The sequence below is a fragment of the Moschus berezovskii genome, chromosome 8 (assembly GCF_049115385.1).
Source record: "Moschus berezovskii isolate FMDL1 chromosome 8, NW_MosBer_1.0, whole genome shotgun sequence".
Lineage (NCBI taxonomy): Eukaryota > Metazoa > Chordata > Mammalia > Artiodactyla > Moschidae > Moschus > Moschus berezovskii.
Genome location: NC_142467.1, coordinates 109,438,634 through 109,453,824, shown reverse-complemented (window position 1 = coordinate 109,453,824; position 15,191 = coordinate 109,438,634). Strand labels below are relative to the sequence as shown.

The 15,191-nt window shown below is 62.8% G+C and overlaps 1 protein-coding gene across 18 annotated transcripts in view; it reads right to left on the bottom strand.

The window, feature by feature from the left end:
- The window catches only part of OBSCN (obscurin, cytoskeletal calmodulin and titin-interacting RhoGEF), a 234,815-nt gene that overhangs the window by 48,292 nt on the left and 171,332 nt on the right, over nucleotides 1–15,191 (bottom strand). For 15 of the 18 annotated variants that reach the window (XM_088839239.1, XM_088839241.1, XM_088839243.1 and 12 more), the window contains 15 exons: nucleotides 14,690–14,953; nucleotides 13,743–14,009; nucleotides 13,309–13,575; nucleotides 12,933–13,205; nucleotides 12,059–12,328; nucleotides 11,554–11,750; nucleotides 11,301–11,376; nucleotides 8,778–9,050; nucleotides 7,452–7,718; nucleotides 5,016–5,288; nucleotides 3,853–4,128; nucleotides 3,269–3,556; nucleotides 2,875–3,150; nucleotides 1,966–2,339; nucleotides 577–1,441 (listed from right to left, as the gene is read on the bottom strand). In XM_088839239.1, coding sequence (XP_088695365.1) covers nucleotides 577–1,441; nucleotides 1,966–2,339; nucleotides 2,875–3,150; nucleotides 3,269–3,556; nucleotides 3,853–4,128; nucleotides 5,016–5,288; nucleotides 7,452–7,718; nucleotides 8,778–9,050; nucleotides 11,301–11,376; nucleotides 11,554–11,750; nucleotides 12,059–12,328; nucleotides 12,933–13,205; nucleotides 13,309–13,575; nucleotides 13,743–14,009; nucleotides 14,690–14,953 — 4,506 coding nt within the window. The remainder of the gene's footprint in view (nucleotides 1–576; nucleotides 1,442–1,965; nucleotides 2,340–2,874; nucleotides 3,151–3,268; nucleotides 3,557–3,852; nucleotides 4,129–5,015; nucleotides 5,289–7,451; nucleotides 7,719–8,777; nucleotides 9,051–11,300; nucleotides 11,377–11,553; nucleotides 11,751–12,058; nucleotides 12,329–12,932; nucleotides 13,206–13,308; nucleotides 13,576–13,742; nucleotides 14,010–14,689; nucleotides 14,954–15,191) is intronic. The other 3 variants (XM_088839240.1, XM_088839242.1, XM_088839255.1) reach the window with 3 other exon arrangements.

Here is a 15,191-nt window from a genome sequence, read left to right as displayed (position 1 = left end):
CCCATGAGGTCAGAGAGATAGCAGACAAGAAATGCGGAGGAAGGAGAAGTAAAGGGAAGACCAAGGCTGGCAGTCTGGGATCGGAAGCACACAAGCAGCTCAGAATTAAAGAGGAGGAACGATGCTGTGCACTGTTAACGACACCTGCTTCAGGGTATCATTATGATGGTAATCATTACGAGGGAAATGATGTTCCCTGTTAGGGAAACAGTTGTAAACAGCAAATTGACTTTTCAATTAACTTTAGTTGCTGGAGTGGGAAATAGGGTTCAGACTGGACTATGTGGGATCCCACATTTATACAGATTACATCTCAAACCCTCATGGGGGAAAAGATAAATACCTAAACTCTAGGAAGCCAGTATTCCCAAACATATTTCATAGAACAGGACTCTGAGGCTCAAAGAGGCAGAGCTGGAATTTAAGCTGAGCTGTGTCTCACCCCAGAGTCAGGGCTCTTTCCAGCTCTGTGCACAACCAGAAGCTAAAGTCCAGCCACCTCCTTGAGTCTTCAGCTGATGCTGGATCACCAGCCTGGCTTTGTTCGTCCTCCCTGAATACAGCTTGCAGACTCACCAGCCTCTGCCGTCGGCACTGGCTCCAGCGGGGCTGAAGGAGCGGGTGCCACCTTGCCAATGTGCATCTCCACCCTGCGCGGTCCCAGCTCGGACAGGCTGATGTCCACGCAGATGCCCAACATGCCAAACATCTCCTGGAAGCGGCTGGCTGCCTGGCGGGCCTCCGCCAGCGTCTCAAAGCCGATGCAGATGGAGTGCTCATCTTCGCGGTACGTCTGCCAGTCCCCAGGCTCCTCAGGCTCTGCCTTGCCCTCGTCAGCACTGAAGAAGATCTCCTCGTCCGAGACCTCCTCTGGGCCCTTCGTGCGGAAGAGGCGGTGCAGCCGCCGGGCGGCCCGGCGGAAGGTATCGTCCAGCTCACCCCCGGAGGAGTTCTCATTTTCACTCTCCGTGCCACTGACCACCACGCTGGCACTGTGGGCCACGCGGCCAAACTTGTTGCTCACCTGACAGGTGTAACGGCCAGCATCGGCCCGGCCCAGGCTAGTGACCAGCAGAGAACAGGTGCCGTCCGCAAGCTGGTCAATGTGGTGGTGCCGGCTGTCCGTCAGTTCCACGCCATCCTTCAGCCAGCAGGCACGCACATCTGTCTTGCTGGACACGACACACTCCAGATGCAGGACATCTCCCACCTGTGCCACGGTGTCCCCAAACGCGCAGCGGAGCACGGGCCCCTCCTGCTGCTGCATCTCCTTCCGGACCTTATAACCCTTGAAGGCCGCCTGGATCTTCACTGCAGCCTGGTCCAAGGTCGGGTCGCCCAGGTCCCCAGCGCTCAGGTCTCCTGGTGGTGGGTGCACTGAAGGTGGCTTCTCCTGCTGCTTCTCCTGTGGCTTCCCAGAGGGGGCTGCTGGGGCCCCAACCTGTGTGCACAGGTAAGGTAGGGTACCTGAGGCCCAGGGCAGGCAAAGGACGTGGCAGGGACACACACAGGGCAGGGAGAAGCAGGGCCCGGGTCTCCTGCCCCAGTTCCACACCTTGCTCCGGCATGCCTCCTGCCTGCTGCCTGCTGTCAACCGCACTCCCTTCACTGAGGCCGAGTGCCTGAGGGCTTCTGCTGCTGCCAGAAAGCAAGTCTACCCTCCCTGAAACTGTTTTCCCCAGAGGGGGACAGAGCTATGAGGAATGCCACGGAGAGACTGATTCCAGCTCTTCAGGAAAAGTGTTTTAACAGCCACGTGGATGGATGGACGGGTAGGTGAACCACAGTTGGGTCGGTAGCTGGATGACCAATAGATGGCAGACGGTGGGTGGGAAAATGACTGGATAAATGAGTGCTGGATGGACTGATGGACAGACAGTGGATAGACGATGTCTGGATGCATGATGGAGTGGCAAAAATCTAAGAAACGCGAGCCTCCCATTGCAGGTCAAGCAGGAGACTCACCTTGCCGGCCAGTGGCGAGGTGCTGGGCCTCCCAGCCTTCTTGAGGTAGGCAACCAGCGAAGGCGTGCCTGCACGGGACTCATCGTCAGAGCTGGTGTGTGAGAGGTCGGCCTCGCCCGTGCGTGCCAGCTCATCAGCCGTGGAGTACTCCTCTGAGAGGTCAGGCGCGGCCTCCTCGGCCTCCTGCCGCGGGCCCTGCGGGCGGCCGTCCTCCTCGGGCAGCTCGCTGATGGAGTCCAGCGTGGGCTCGCGGCTCATGCGGCGCTTCCGGGCCAGCGCCTCCCAAAGCAGGTGCAGGTCGCCCTCCTGGGCAGCCTCAGGAGGCAGGCTGGGCTGAGCAGGGACCTCCTCGCCAGATTCTGGGGTCAGCACCACTGGGGAGGGCAGGAGACCGGCCAGTCAGACAAGCACCCCCAGTCAGACAAGCACCCCCAGGCTGGCCTTGGCTACTGACAACATTTCCCTGTAGAGGCCTCTGCTGCCTGCCTGGGCCCCGAGAGCTCTGACGCACAGTCTTGACAAGGTTTTAGAGGCTCTGAATGGCACTCTCTAGGCCTCATTCTCCCTCCTGCACAAGAGCAGGTGAACACAGGAAATCCCAGGCCAGGGTCAGAGCAGGTGCAGGGGGCTCAGACAGCAGGCATGCAAGGATTCAAAGAGCCAGCAGTGGGCACCAAGGTGGGGCATCAACCAGGGGACAATGTGACCTCAGATGTCAGTGATACGGGCTCTGGAAGGAGGCTGAGCCACACGGATCAGCGCATCTCCCCACCCCAGGCCTCAGTCCTTATTGTGAGGGATGTCCGTCCAGCAGTCTCTCAAGAGAAGGCCAGGGAGGAAGCGGGTTGGCCCACTCCACACCCCAGGGCTCCTTCCGCCCCTCCGCACAGCGGGCCCCGGGAGACATACCCTGGAAAGCAGCAGCTGACCCAGAGGCTGAGTCCCGTGCAGAGGCGCAGCGGTACTCCCCCTGGTCTTCCGCGGAGAAGCCCCGGATCAACAGCATCTGCCGCTGACCCTGGCAGAGGACCTGGAAGCGCCCGCTCGGCTGGACACGCTCTGTTCCCTTCAGCCAGACGACCTCACCCGCCTCGGCCACCTCACACTCCAGGCACAAGTCCTCCCCGGCTGCCACCTGCCGGCTCTCGGGGGCGGGGGCTGCAGGCCTGGGTTCCAGGGGCTCTGCTGGGAACAGGGATCAGGGTCAGCAAGGATGCGGGCGGGGACCCTCAGCTGAGAGAGGCTTTGAGGGCTGCAAGCTGGACCCCTGCCCTCATCAACCAAGACGAAGGCAGTCACTCACCAAGCTTCACCATCTGGGGCAGGTACACGGGCTCCCCAGCGCCCGCCGGGCCCACTGCAGCCACGCGGAAGCGGTAGGTCTCCCCGGGGGCCAGGCCAGCCACCACACACTCGGGCCCGGGCACCAGGTCGTGGCACAGCTGCCACTCTCCCGTGGCTGCTGCCTTCATCTCCACCCGATAGCCACGGAGACCCCCTCCACCATCGCTCGTGGGGGCCACCCAGGATAACGTCACGGAGCTGCCGCTGCGCCCCACCACCTCTGCGTCCTCCGGGGGGTCGGGGCGGCCTGTGGGGTGGGGAGGAGGCAGTCAGTTCAGCAGTGGGCAGCCTGTACCCACAGACCTGCCCAGGCTGGTGTCTGCTCCCACGTCCTGTGAGTGGCTGTGGCCCTCAGTCCCGTTTTCCTGCAGGGCTGACAAAGATGCACTGGAGTCACAGGAAGAGTGTGTGCCCCGAGCCCACTCCGCGAGGAGGGGGGTGGACAGCCCCCAGCAGCTTCTGAAGCAGAAACACTTCGGCCCCCCTCCCACCTCCCCCAGAGCCCTGGACCCGAGCTGCGGTAGGCAGGCCCAAGCCACCCACCCAGCACAGTGAGCCTCGCGGAGGCGACAGCTTCACGAGCAGCAAAGGTGACCTCGCCGGCGTGGTGCGGCTGGGCCCGGTGCAGCAGCAGGGCGTGGTGGCTGCCGTCGGCAGTGACAGTCCAGTCTGCGTCATCGGGCTGCAGGGAGGCTCCGTTTATGTACCACGTCGCCTCGCCCACGGGCACCGTCTCGCTCAGGGTGCAGCTGAAGCTGGCCTGCCCCCCGGCATGCACGGTCACATCCTGGGGCGCCTCCAAGACCTCCAGGCGCCAGCCTGTGGGGCGGGGTAGGGCGGCAGTGTGAGCACAGGGCCGAGCGGGAGCCTGGGGGCTCTCAGAGACACCCATGCCACCCCTGTCCCACAGCCCCAGAGCAGAGGAGGGCGCCTAGCCTCCCGCTCCTCCCTCCTCTGGGAGCAGCCACCCCCGTCCCATGGCCCCAGAGCAGAGGAGGGCGCCTAGCCTCCCGCTCCTCCCTCCTCTGGGAGCAGCCACCCTCGTCCCAGGGCCCCAGAGCAGAGGAGGGCGCCTAGCCTCCCGCTCCTCCCTCCTCTGGGAGCAGCCTCAGAAATCAACGTCCCCAGCACGACCACCCCGCGCTCTCCTGTCAGAGATCACTGCCCTTCCCAGAGGCCCCAGCTCCCCCACCTCCCTCCACCCCCCACCAAGCAGCCAGGTGCCCAGTGGAGTCACCATGACCCCTGCTGCCCCAGCCCTCGCCTATGACCCCCAGCCAAATATCCAGCAGGGGGGGATGTCAGGACCCTAAGCCCTCTCCTGTGACCCCCGCCCCGGTACCCCCACAAAGTGACATCTCCTGGGAGGGCTCTGAGAGCCTCATGTGCCCTGCATCCCCAGCCTCATCACCAGCCCCTATGCCCGAGGAGTGTGGGATCTGGTGAGAGAGGTGAAGATTCCCGAATTCTCACACAGGGGCTCTAGTCCACCCCGTCCCACCCCGCTGTGGTGTGTGGTATTTAGGGGGACGGGTCTGAGAGAGACGCACCCTTGTCGTCCCAGCATCACCCCCAGCACCCCTGACGTGGGTTATCCCGTGGGAAGGGTCTCAGACCAACCCCCCACCCCTACCCTCCCGCACTCCCACAGGGGGACACCAACTGGGGGACCACAGAGAACCGCCCTCCTGACCCACAAGTCTGACCTCTGACGGTGAGAAAGGCAGATGTCACCATGTCCCCCGCCAGGAAGGTCACGCGGCAGCTGTCCTGTGGCTGCAGATTTTTGAGCAGCAGCAGATGCCGCAGGCCATTCTCGAAGTAGACCACCTCGGCATTGTCAGAGGTGCGCACGGGCTCATCGTCCAGCAGCCAGGTGTGGGCGGCCACCTCCGGCTGGGACAGGACGCACTCGAACAGCGCCTCGCCGCCCTCGGGCGCCTCCACATTCTCCAGGCCCCTCACCACCGTGTTCTTGGCTGCAGAAAGACAGTGGCTCAAGGCGTGCTCAGTGCTTTTCCTACCCAGCACCCCAAGAGTTGTGTGGGAGAGCCCCCCTCAGGACAAAGGGCCTCAGAGGATGCAGCCAGGGGGAGGGTGTCTGGGTGTCCATCAGGAGGAGCCACGCAGGGACGCCCTAAGGCCCTGGCCATCCCCACACAGGGACTCCCTCAGGCCCTGAGCATCCCCACACCGTCAGCAAGCCTTGGTTAGGAAGGAGAGTCCGCTCCACCTAATAGGTAAGAAGCCTCACAAATATTCACGGACTGAAAACTTGCCCTAGGCTGCAGCCAGGCTCAAACGCAGACAGAGGCTTCTGCCTCTCAGCTCTGCCGCAGCACGGGCCTCTGGTAAACTGTTCCCTTCTTTTCCTCCCCCATCCAGGGCTAACAGGCCCACTGGGCTGCTCCCCTCACTCACTCGGGACCAGACATATCTCTGCCCTCGTTCTCAGCCTGCCCCAGTTCTCCTGTACACAGAGGCCAGGAGTCATTGATGAGCAGCTATGCATGTTCTGTGGAAGCCAGGATGTCAGGCCTGCTCATGCCAGGCCCCCGATTCAGCTCAGCACCTGGGCCCCAAGTGCTTGCCACCTCCGAGAGCCCATTCCCATGACGGGCCCCTGGCACCGACACCAGTGGCCTTCAAGCTCCGGGGGGCTTCTTGGAGGAGGCAGATCTCTGAGGATGGGCGTGACTGAGCCAGGAAGGGGAGGTGTCCAGGAAGCAGAAGCACCTAGAGGGGACACTGTGATGGGAATGAGGAGGGATGGGTGGGCGGCAGCAGGGAGCCAGGCCAGTGGAGCGAAGGACACAAAACAAGGTGAGGGGCGACAGCCAGGAGTGGAGTCGGGTAGGAAAGGAGCACAGCGTCACCCAAGGCTGCGCAGGATGCTGGGAGGTCTGGACCTCCCCAGAGCAGAGGACCCGCAGGGCCCATCCATATCCTTCTCCGTGCTGCCCTCCTGGCCCAGGTCTGCTCATGCCACAGACCAGACTCCCCGCCATATCCCTGGCCCCTTCATTCCCCGAGTCAGAACCGACAGAGCCAACAGGGACTTAGGAATGCATGTGTCCCACATCTCCGCTGTGCTTGGACAGCTGCACCCAGCCAGATCAAGGCTGCGGCTGCTCTTGCAGAGATGAGATGGTTGGCATGGGGTGGGGGAGGGGGAAGGCTGGGCCTACAGTCACTGCTGGAGCTCACCCTCCTTAACTCCTATTTCTATACAACCCCAGATTTTACAGCACAGGGATGAGCCCCTGAGGCCTCCCTCATGCTGTCTCCTGCATTTCGTTCTCTACTCCCCACCTGGGGCCCCAAGCCCCCGCCCCAGCTGCCTCCTTCAGACCAGCTCACCCTGCAGCTCCTTCCGACAGCTCCTATCACATTCCCTCACCTCCCACAGGAAAGCCACCAGTGGAGGGAGGGAGCTTTGTCTGTTCACTGCTGGGCCCCCAGTGGCCGAACAAAAAAGTGTTTAACAACGTAGCTGTTGAAGTAGTCTGTGAATGGAATCTGAGTGACCTCAGGGGGACCGTGGCCCAGATCGGGCCCCACCTGCTCTTCCTGTTTTGGATGGCCCTGACAACTGTCAGCTCTCACCACTGGGAACATTTCAGGTTTTCCAAATGGAATGTGGCTGCGGCCAAATGACACCCCCTCGCCTGCAGAGCTGCTCCGTGTCCCCCATGGGCTATCCCTGCTGTGCTGCAAATGGAGAAGAGGGCTCCGAGTGTCCTCTGAGTGACCAGCCCAGGAAGGGGCAGCGCTGGGGTCTGAACCCAGGACTCGGAGCTCAGCCCAGTGGCCCTCCTCTGCTCTAGGACCCAGCCCCATCCATGGTCCCAAAGGCCCCAGACCTGCTCGTCTACCCGCCAGCCTCGCATCCATCCCTCCCCGACAGGGTGTTTGGGATGCAGATCCTTTGAGCAGCCTCTGCCCCGTGTTTTCCAGCTGCTCCATCAGACTGCTTAGGGACGAGAAGGGGTCTGGGTGGGTGGGCCCAGGGCCTAGGATCTGCTTCCTGGGAGCCCCCTCTTTCCCACATCCTGACACCGCCTGCCACTCCGCCAGCACGGCTCGGCGTGGGCCTCAGCGCAGCTGTCCTGGGCCCGGGGCTGCCCGCCAGGCGGCCTCACCTTGCACTTGCAGCAGGGCCACCACGCGGGTGCCCGCGGCCTCGCAAGAATAGATGCCGCTGTCACAGGGCAAGGCCGGCCTGAAGGCCAGCCTGGCCACGGTCCAGTCCTGCTCTATGATGACACGGCGCCCGTCCGCACACACCGCCTGCTCGTCCATCTTCCACGTGGCCTGCACGGGCCGTGAGTACTGGCAGAGGAGCTCGGCCGGGCCGCCCTCCTCCACTGCCAGGTCCCGCATGGCACTGACCACTTCCACTGTGGGATCTGTCGGCCGACAGGCCAGGCACGCGTCAGCTGGGGCCGCGTGACTGCGGCCCGCCCACCCTCTGCAGTCAGCGTCAGCGACTCAGAGGCAAGCAGAAGCAGGGCTGTGGCGGAGGGGGACGCAGCACAGTGACCCAGGGCCCTCGGTGCGGGGCCAACCTTGCCCCCACGCCCCCTGCTTGCAGCAGACTGCACTGTTGGCTCAGCCTCTGTCTGCTGGGCCCCTCCTACCACTGGTCCCTCTGAGTCCCCATTCCTCGAGTCCGGGACACATGGTGCCCCAACAGGACACAAAACCCACACCTGAAAGCCCTTGGGCCCGTTCAGGATCCAAAGCTCTGCTGGGCATGGGGCATCCCCAGTCCAAACCACCCCTTCTCCAGGGGCCTTGTCACCCACCCCCTCGGGGAGCCCACCCCACCTCCACTTGCTGACATCCCATTCAACAAATGGGCTGCCCTGGCATCTGGCCAAGTGCCCACATGTACTGTGCAAGAGCGCAGAGGTGGCCAGCTGAGAAACTGGCCAGGGTGGTTGAAACCACACTGGGCTGTTGTGCCAAGAATGCCCAGCACCTCTACTGAGAGTGGGCCGAGGAAGTTCCCTGGAAGTTTGCTACCCTCTCCGATGGCTAACTCTGTCCCAGAAGCGCACAAGACCCTGACCAAACCCACAGCAGCGGAAGCAGCTACAAGCAAGGACAGTGCAGGCCAAGCCCGGGGTTGGGAAGGCTGCCTTCACCTCCAGGCTGCTCTCTGGATGTGTGCCTGAGAAAGGGGCAGCCACAGAGTGATAGCCAGGTGGGCAGCCATGCCCAGGGCCCTGTGAGCAGGTGGGAATGGGGTTGGCCTCCAGCAACACTGCTGAGTCCGACCTTCTTTCTCATCCACCAGCTAGGACTGCTGCCTGCCCACAGTGCCCACCCCTGGCACACATGGAAAGATGCCCCCTGCATCCTGGGGGTCAGTCCCCAAACCCCCACCCAGGAAGCCCGCAGGAAGCGTGCAGGGGCAGCAGAGCAGAAGCTCTAGCACAGGGCAGGGTTCCATCGGCTGGTACCTTTGACCAACAACTTGGCCCTGGAGACCAGGGACCCTGCACGGTAGGTGACGGTGCCTGAGTCAGCCACCCCCAGGCCTGAGAGCGTGAGGGAGTGGACGGTCCCATCACGCACGGAGATGGCACTCTGGGGGCCGTCCTGCAGCAGGGTCCCGTCCAGCCACCAGCGGGCCTCCGGCCCACCCGCACGGGACACCTCACAGGAGAACGTGGCCACCTCCCCCGCAAAGACGTCCACATTCTGTAAGCCACGTACCAGGCACGGTGCTGCCTCTGTGCGAGAGGGCAAAAGGAGGGGAGATAGGGTGCCCTGGGTCTGCGGGGCCACACCAGAGTCTACCATTTGGGGGCTAACCTGGGCTCACCATGCTGAGGCAGCCTTGCGGGGGTGGCGCAGAGGTCGGCCCTGGCCAGCTGGCACCCCCTGCTCACAGGATGAGACAAGGAGACACCCACAGTGAGCCTGTGGAGAGCCATCTCGGCCCCCCTGCACCCTACAGCGCCCTTCAAAATACGTTTGACTCCATCAAAGGAGACCAGTGTCCTGCATCTACACCCTTTTCAGTAAGGAAGAACTGACAAGCCTCGAGTCCCATGGATGTGATCCTTAAGGGGTTTGGGGCAGGACAGAAAGGTGAAGTCGTGGGGCCCACCCCTCTGAGAGGGAGGGGGTCTGCTAGGGAAGTGAGCCCTACTTACTGGGGCTTTGGAAGCAGATGCTTCTCCCATCCCCAGAAGGCCATGTGTCCAGATGTCCCCTAAGGTCCCCTGACCCTAAGGTTCTGGGGCCCTAGTGCAGAATGGCATCCTTCCCTGACCTGATACACAGGGTGTGAGTCCAGGGGGCTTCCCAGACCCTGTTCTGTGCTGGCACACCCACCCCAGCCAGGCCCTCCCCCAGAGCCCTCCATGTGCCTCCCAGGCACGCACATCGACAAGCCTGTCCCAGGCCCACACCAGTCCCTCCGTATTCTCACAGGCGTGCACATCTAACTGTAACCCCAACCCGTCCACCAGCTCCCTATTCCATCTCCAACAAGGTTCCTGAGTTCGCCCATCCTTGCCACCCTAGGCTCACAGCTCTGTCTGAAGCCGCAGCTCGTGTCTGTATGTAAGCCAGCTCACCACAAACAGGAAGGGCCAAGGTACGACCCTCAGTGGGGTCTGCAAGACCCAACCCAGCTCCATGCTGCCCCTCGCAGATGCCCACTCTGACGACACACGCGGCCCTCCCCACCCGGCTCTGCTCAGGACACCCAGGATATGGCCCCTCTCCCGACATCCAGCTTGAGGACACTGCGCTCTGGGGCCTTTCCCAGCCCTACAGGCCACAGAGCTGGCACGTGAAGACTCAAGGTGGGGACGCCTGGGACGCAGGGCACACTGTCTTCCTGCTCCACTTCCCCAGCAGACGGGGCCTCCCTGAGGGCAGAGCTGCATCTGGCCCCTCTCAAGGTAGGTAATAAACATATGATGGACAGATAACGGATGGATGACGGATGGAAGAATAGATAGTGGATGGACAGGTGGAGGAACAGACAGACGGCAGACATATGCATGGCGGACAGACGGACATAAGGAAGGATGGGAGCAGAACGATGGTTAGGTGGATGGACCGATGACTGATGGTGGATGGATGGTAGACAGACGGGCAGACACCAAGTGTGCGGGCAGGTGGTGGGTGGATGGACGGTGATGATGAACACACGGTGGCGGGTGGGTAAACGCCTGCCCGACAGAGGACAGACGGCGGCTGGATGGATGGGGAGGGGATGGTGGATGGGCAGCTGAACGGATGGACGCGGGATAAACGGATGGACAGGTGGAACGCGGGGGAGGGATGGATGCATGCACAGATAGGTGAGCGGATAAATGGCGGATGGGTTGATGGTCGAGAGACGGCACATGGATGGGACCAACACGAAAACCAGGAGCGGGACAGCAGACGAGCGTGAGGCATTCAGAGATGACCGACTCTGGGGACAAAGTGTAACAAGCTGCAGTCCTTAAACCTGACTTTCCACGTCTGCTACACCATCTTTCAGACCATTCAGGTGCCACAGGTGTGCAACTGTACCAACACCTGAGAGCCTGCAGCCTACCAGGCTCCTCCATCCATGGGATTTTCTAGGCAGTACTACTGGAGTGGCTTGCCATCGCCTCCTCCGTAAATAAGAGCACGTGAACCTAATCACAGGAGCAGCTCTATGGAGGGTGGAAGCCCAGAAGACCCTGCCTCGACCTCAGGGCCCAAGTCCCCAGCAACCAGCCTCCCCACCTTCCCCCTGCACACAGCCCTCATCCTACGTGAGGACGCCCTCACACACCAGACCTTCTCAAGCTTATCTTCACTAGCCCGCCTCCAGTGGCTTCAGTGGTCAAGGGTGCAAAATTGCCAACCCTCAGCAAGATCACTGCTGGAAGGCTCAGATTTCTGGCCTCAGCACCTGCCAACAGTTCCTCGAGTAGGGACACGTGGACATCCACAAGTGGGGGGGCTGGCTGTAGGAGGGGGCTGCCCACCTGTGACCTTCAGCTGGGCCTCCGAGCGACATGAGCCCACCTGGAAACTGATGGTTCCAGCATCCTCAGGGGTCACCTGATGGAACAGAGACGCAGGTGTCAGGCTGGCACTGCCATTTCAACCACCTCGACTTTGCAAGTCCCCAGCCCAGCTGCACTGGAGTTGGAAACTTCCCTCTCTTCCACCCTTGGGGGGAGCAGGTGAGAAGGCCCCTGGATGCACTGCAGGGCACAGGAGGTCTGGGGATACCACCTTGTGCAGGGTGAGCAAGTGGAGCGTGCCATGCTCCACCGTGATGTCGTTCATCTCGTTGGCCTGAAGGGGCACCCCTCCCAGGGCCCAGTGGGCCTCCTGGCCCAAAGCCCTCGACAGTCGGCACCAGAAGTGGGCGTCCTGGCCCTCGCTGAGCTGAGCGTCCTGCAGGGGCTCCAGGATGGTCACCTCAGGAACTGCACGGGGTGGGGGCGGGATAGAGGCAAGGCATCAGCTTCCGTGTCGGAGATGCCCCTCCCCACACCATCAGAACCACCTCCCAGGCCCCTGGGCCCGCCCCCAGCATCCCAGCCCCAGTTCCTGAAGCCAGGCACACTGGGGACCACTCTACTGCAACATCTTGGGTCACTCCAGATTCAGTCATTCACCGCCAGCTCCCCACCCTCCAAGGCAGGAGACCTTGCCATCTATCATTGTCCCCTGACATGGTCTTAACCACGGGGGGTTCCGGCCCCCAAGTGCAGTGAAGCCCGGCTCCTGCTACCTCGGACGGTGAGTTGGGCAGAGGACGTGTGGCGGCCTGCGTGGAAGGAGACAGTACCGGCGTCCTCTGGGGTCACGCTCTTCAGCCGCAGTGTGTGGGTGCGGCCACCCTGCACCACTACTTCGGTCACCTCGTTGCTCTGCAGTGGCAGGCCCTGGAGGCGCCATTCCACATCCACGCCAGCCTGTGACACCTCGCAGCTGAACTCTGCTTCCCCATCAGCCTGGACCTCGGTGTCAACCAGGCCCCGCACGATGGTCACCTCAGGCTCTGGAGTGCGGGCAAAGGGGGGCCTTCACCAGCCAGGTCAGAGCACCCAAGCCAAGCTCCCATGCCCCCTACCCCAACTCCTCCCCAGGAAGCCTCCCAGGCACTCTCACACTCGTCTCCTGCCACAGCCTCTGCCTGCCCTGCGGGGGATTCAGCACCCACTGTGCTCACAAATACAGCTGCCTCTCGTGACACTGAGTTCCTGGGGACAGGGGCTGGGCTGGGGGCACTCTGCTGGGAGGAAGCAGGTGACTGTGGGGTGGTGGGCTGCTCATGCCCCTTCCCAGCCTGTGGCTAGCCTTGCCCTGGCTGGGACATCAGGGAAGCGAGACCTTCAGGATAGACAGTAGTTCAGAGAGAGTGGCCCAGGCCCGGCTGCCCCACCTGCAGGCGGGGGTTGAGGGTGGGAGGCAGGGCAGTGATCGGGGGTGACAATCCCCTCAGGCGACACTCTTCTGCAGGGTTACCACCACAGAGCAGTGCAAAAGTGGGCACGGAAAGCCTGTACCCCAAAGGGACAGCGCCTGGTGAGAGGGGCTGCTGAGGGAGCCAGGGTGCCCCCACGGCAGCCGTAAGGGCAGTGGGCGTGGCCGGGAGCATTCACCTTTGACTTTGACGAAGGCCAAGGTTTTCTGGCTGCCCGCCATGCAGCTGTACTCGCCCATGTCCTTGGTCTCAAGCCCGTGGATCAGCAGCTCACACGTGGCCCCCTGGCGCCGCATCTCATACTTGGGACTCACGTGCAGTTCCACACCCTCCTTGAGCCACAGCACGGGGGCCCCAGCCTCTGAATCACTCAGCTGGCAGCAGAGCCGGGCCACGCCACCCGCCTCCTGCTCGGCACTCTGCAGCTCCATCTTAAACATGGGCCTGGGGGCTGGGGGGAGCAGGGAGGGGCGCTCAGAGCTGCTAATCAAGGGGCCTGTTGGTTTTAGGGGGCCCAGGGACTGGGGGAGGGCAGGGAGCAGTGGGAGGCTCACCCCGGACAGAGAGGCTGGCGGTGCTCTGCGCATGGCCCGTGTCACAGGTGTAGAGGCCAGCATCCTCCTGCTCGGCGCCATGCACCAGCAGCTCAGCGGCTGTGCCTTCCAGCACCATCTGGTACTTGGCACACGGGAAGAGCTGCAGGGAGCCCTTGCGCCACTCCACGCTGCTGCCCGCCCGGCTCAGCTCACAGCGCAGGCGTGCCGTCATGCCCTCGTCTACCTCCTGGGCCTGTAGCTCTCGAAGGAACCTCACGGGCGCAGCTACAGGGGGAGGCAGAACGTGAGGGCAGGAGCAGCTACGGGGGTGGGGGGCCACAGGGACGCAGCTCTCAGGGGACGGCAGCAGGCGGGGGGCGTCACCCCAGGTCTGCCCACCCCGTGGGAGCCGGGGTCACCTCCCCTGGTGTGCGGTTGGCCTGGGCGCCCACCTGTGACAGACAGGGTGGCGCTGGTGGCCTGGGAGCCACAGCTGCAGGTGTACTCCCCCATGTCCTCCCGGCGCAAGTCCCTCAGCACCAGCTCAGCCACGCGGTCCCGCTGCCGTGGCTCCCGGCGCCCATCAGCCTGCACCTCCAGGCCACCCTTACTCCAGACGACGGCGGCCCCAGGCTCGGAGAGCTCACACTGCAGGCTGGCCGAGGCACCCTCCTCAGCCTGCAGGCTCTGTAGCGGCTTCCGGAACACCACCTGCGGGGCTGCAGAGTGGGGATCAGGGGTGGAGGGGAGAGGGAAGGTCAGCCCCAAGCCTGGGGCCCAGTCACCCAGACAGGAGACTGGCACCCCAAATCCAGTCAGACCCACTGGGGGCCTTGGCCAGACCTGCCTCACCTGCCCATAGGACCCACTGCCTCAGGCTTCTCTGGAGGATCGGTGTGGGAGTGGGGTCACGGGCTGGGGTCTACTCTAAGGGAGAGGAGGGACTGCAGTGGGGGCCGCAAAGGGAACCCTGGGTCTGACCCAGGGGATTCTCATGCTGACCTCCACCCAGGAAGCCCACAGACAGGCCTGTGTCCCTCCGGCCACTGAGGTGGGAAAAGGGGAATCTCCTTAGACCCCCAGGGCAGGGCCACGACCCCCAGATTCTGAATGGAGGCTGTGGGGTGTGGTGGAAAGGTGGACTGCATTAGGACAGGCAGGGGAGGGGGACAAGGTGGGAATTCCATCCACACATGAGGGTAAGCCAGGGGAGGTCGTCTGACTGGAGAGCAGAACCTGGACACGAGGACTCTGAACAGAGTTTGGCAGGTGAGCATGTGGGCGACAGACAGAAGCTGCACGAGACACGGAAGAGACGAGTCCCAGGCGAGGCTGGCACGGGCACAGGAGACGGGGGCACACGCACAGGCTCCTGACGTGCCCGCAAGCCCGTCCTCACCCATGACTGTCAGTGAGGCTGAGGTCCTCTCCTGCCCGCACACACACGAGTACTCCCCAGCGTCTGTCAAAACCAGCTCACGGATCTCCAGCTCACACACGGCTCCCTCCTGCCTCAGGCTCACGCGGTCCCCGGCTCTGAGGGTCTCGGGCCCCTTCCTCCACTGCACGGGGGCCGCCTTGCTCAGCTCACAGCGCAGAGTGGCCGTGGCCCCTTCCATGGCCTCCTTGCTTCTCAGTCTTCCTATGAACTCAGCTGGCAGAGCTGAGGACAGAGAGACAAATGCAAGCATCAGAGTCTTGGGGGAATTTTGAAAGCAGGACATGACAAGACCGAGGAAAAGACACAGATGCCCACAGGACACAGGACAGAAGAGCTGGGAAGCAGCTTGCAGGCTGATTTCTCGTGGGTCACACAACAGCCCAGGAAGGAGTTCTGGGGAGTTACGGGGAGAGGGTGACGCTGAGACGAGGGAAGGTGGGGTGAGGGCAGGGAGACGACC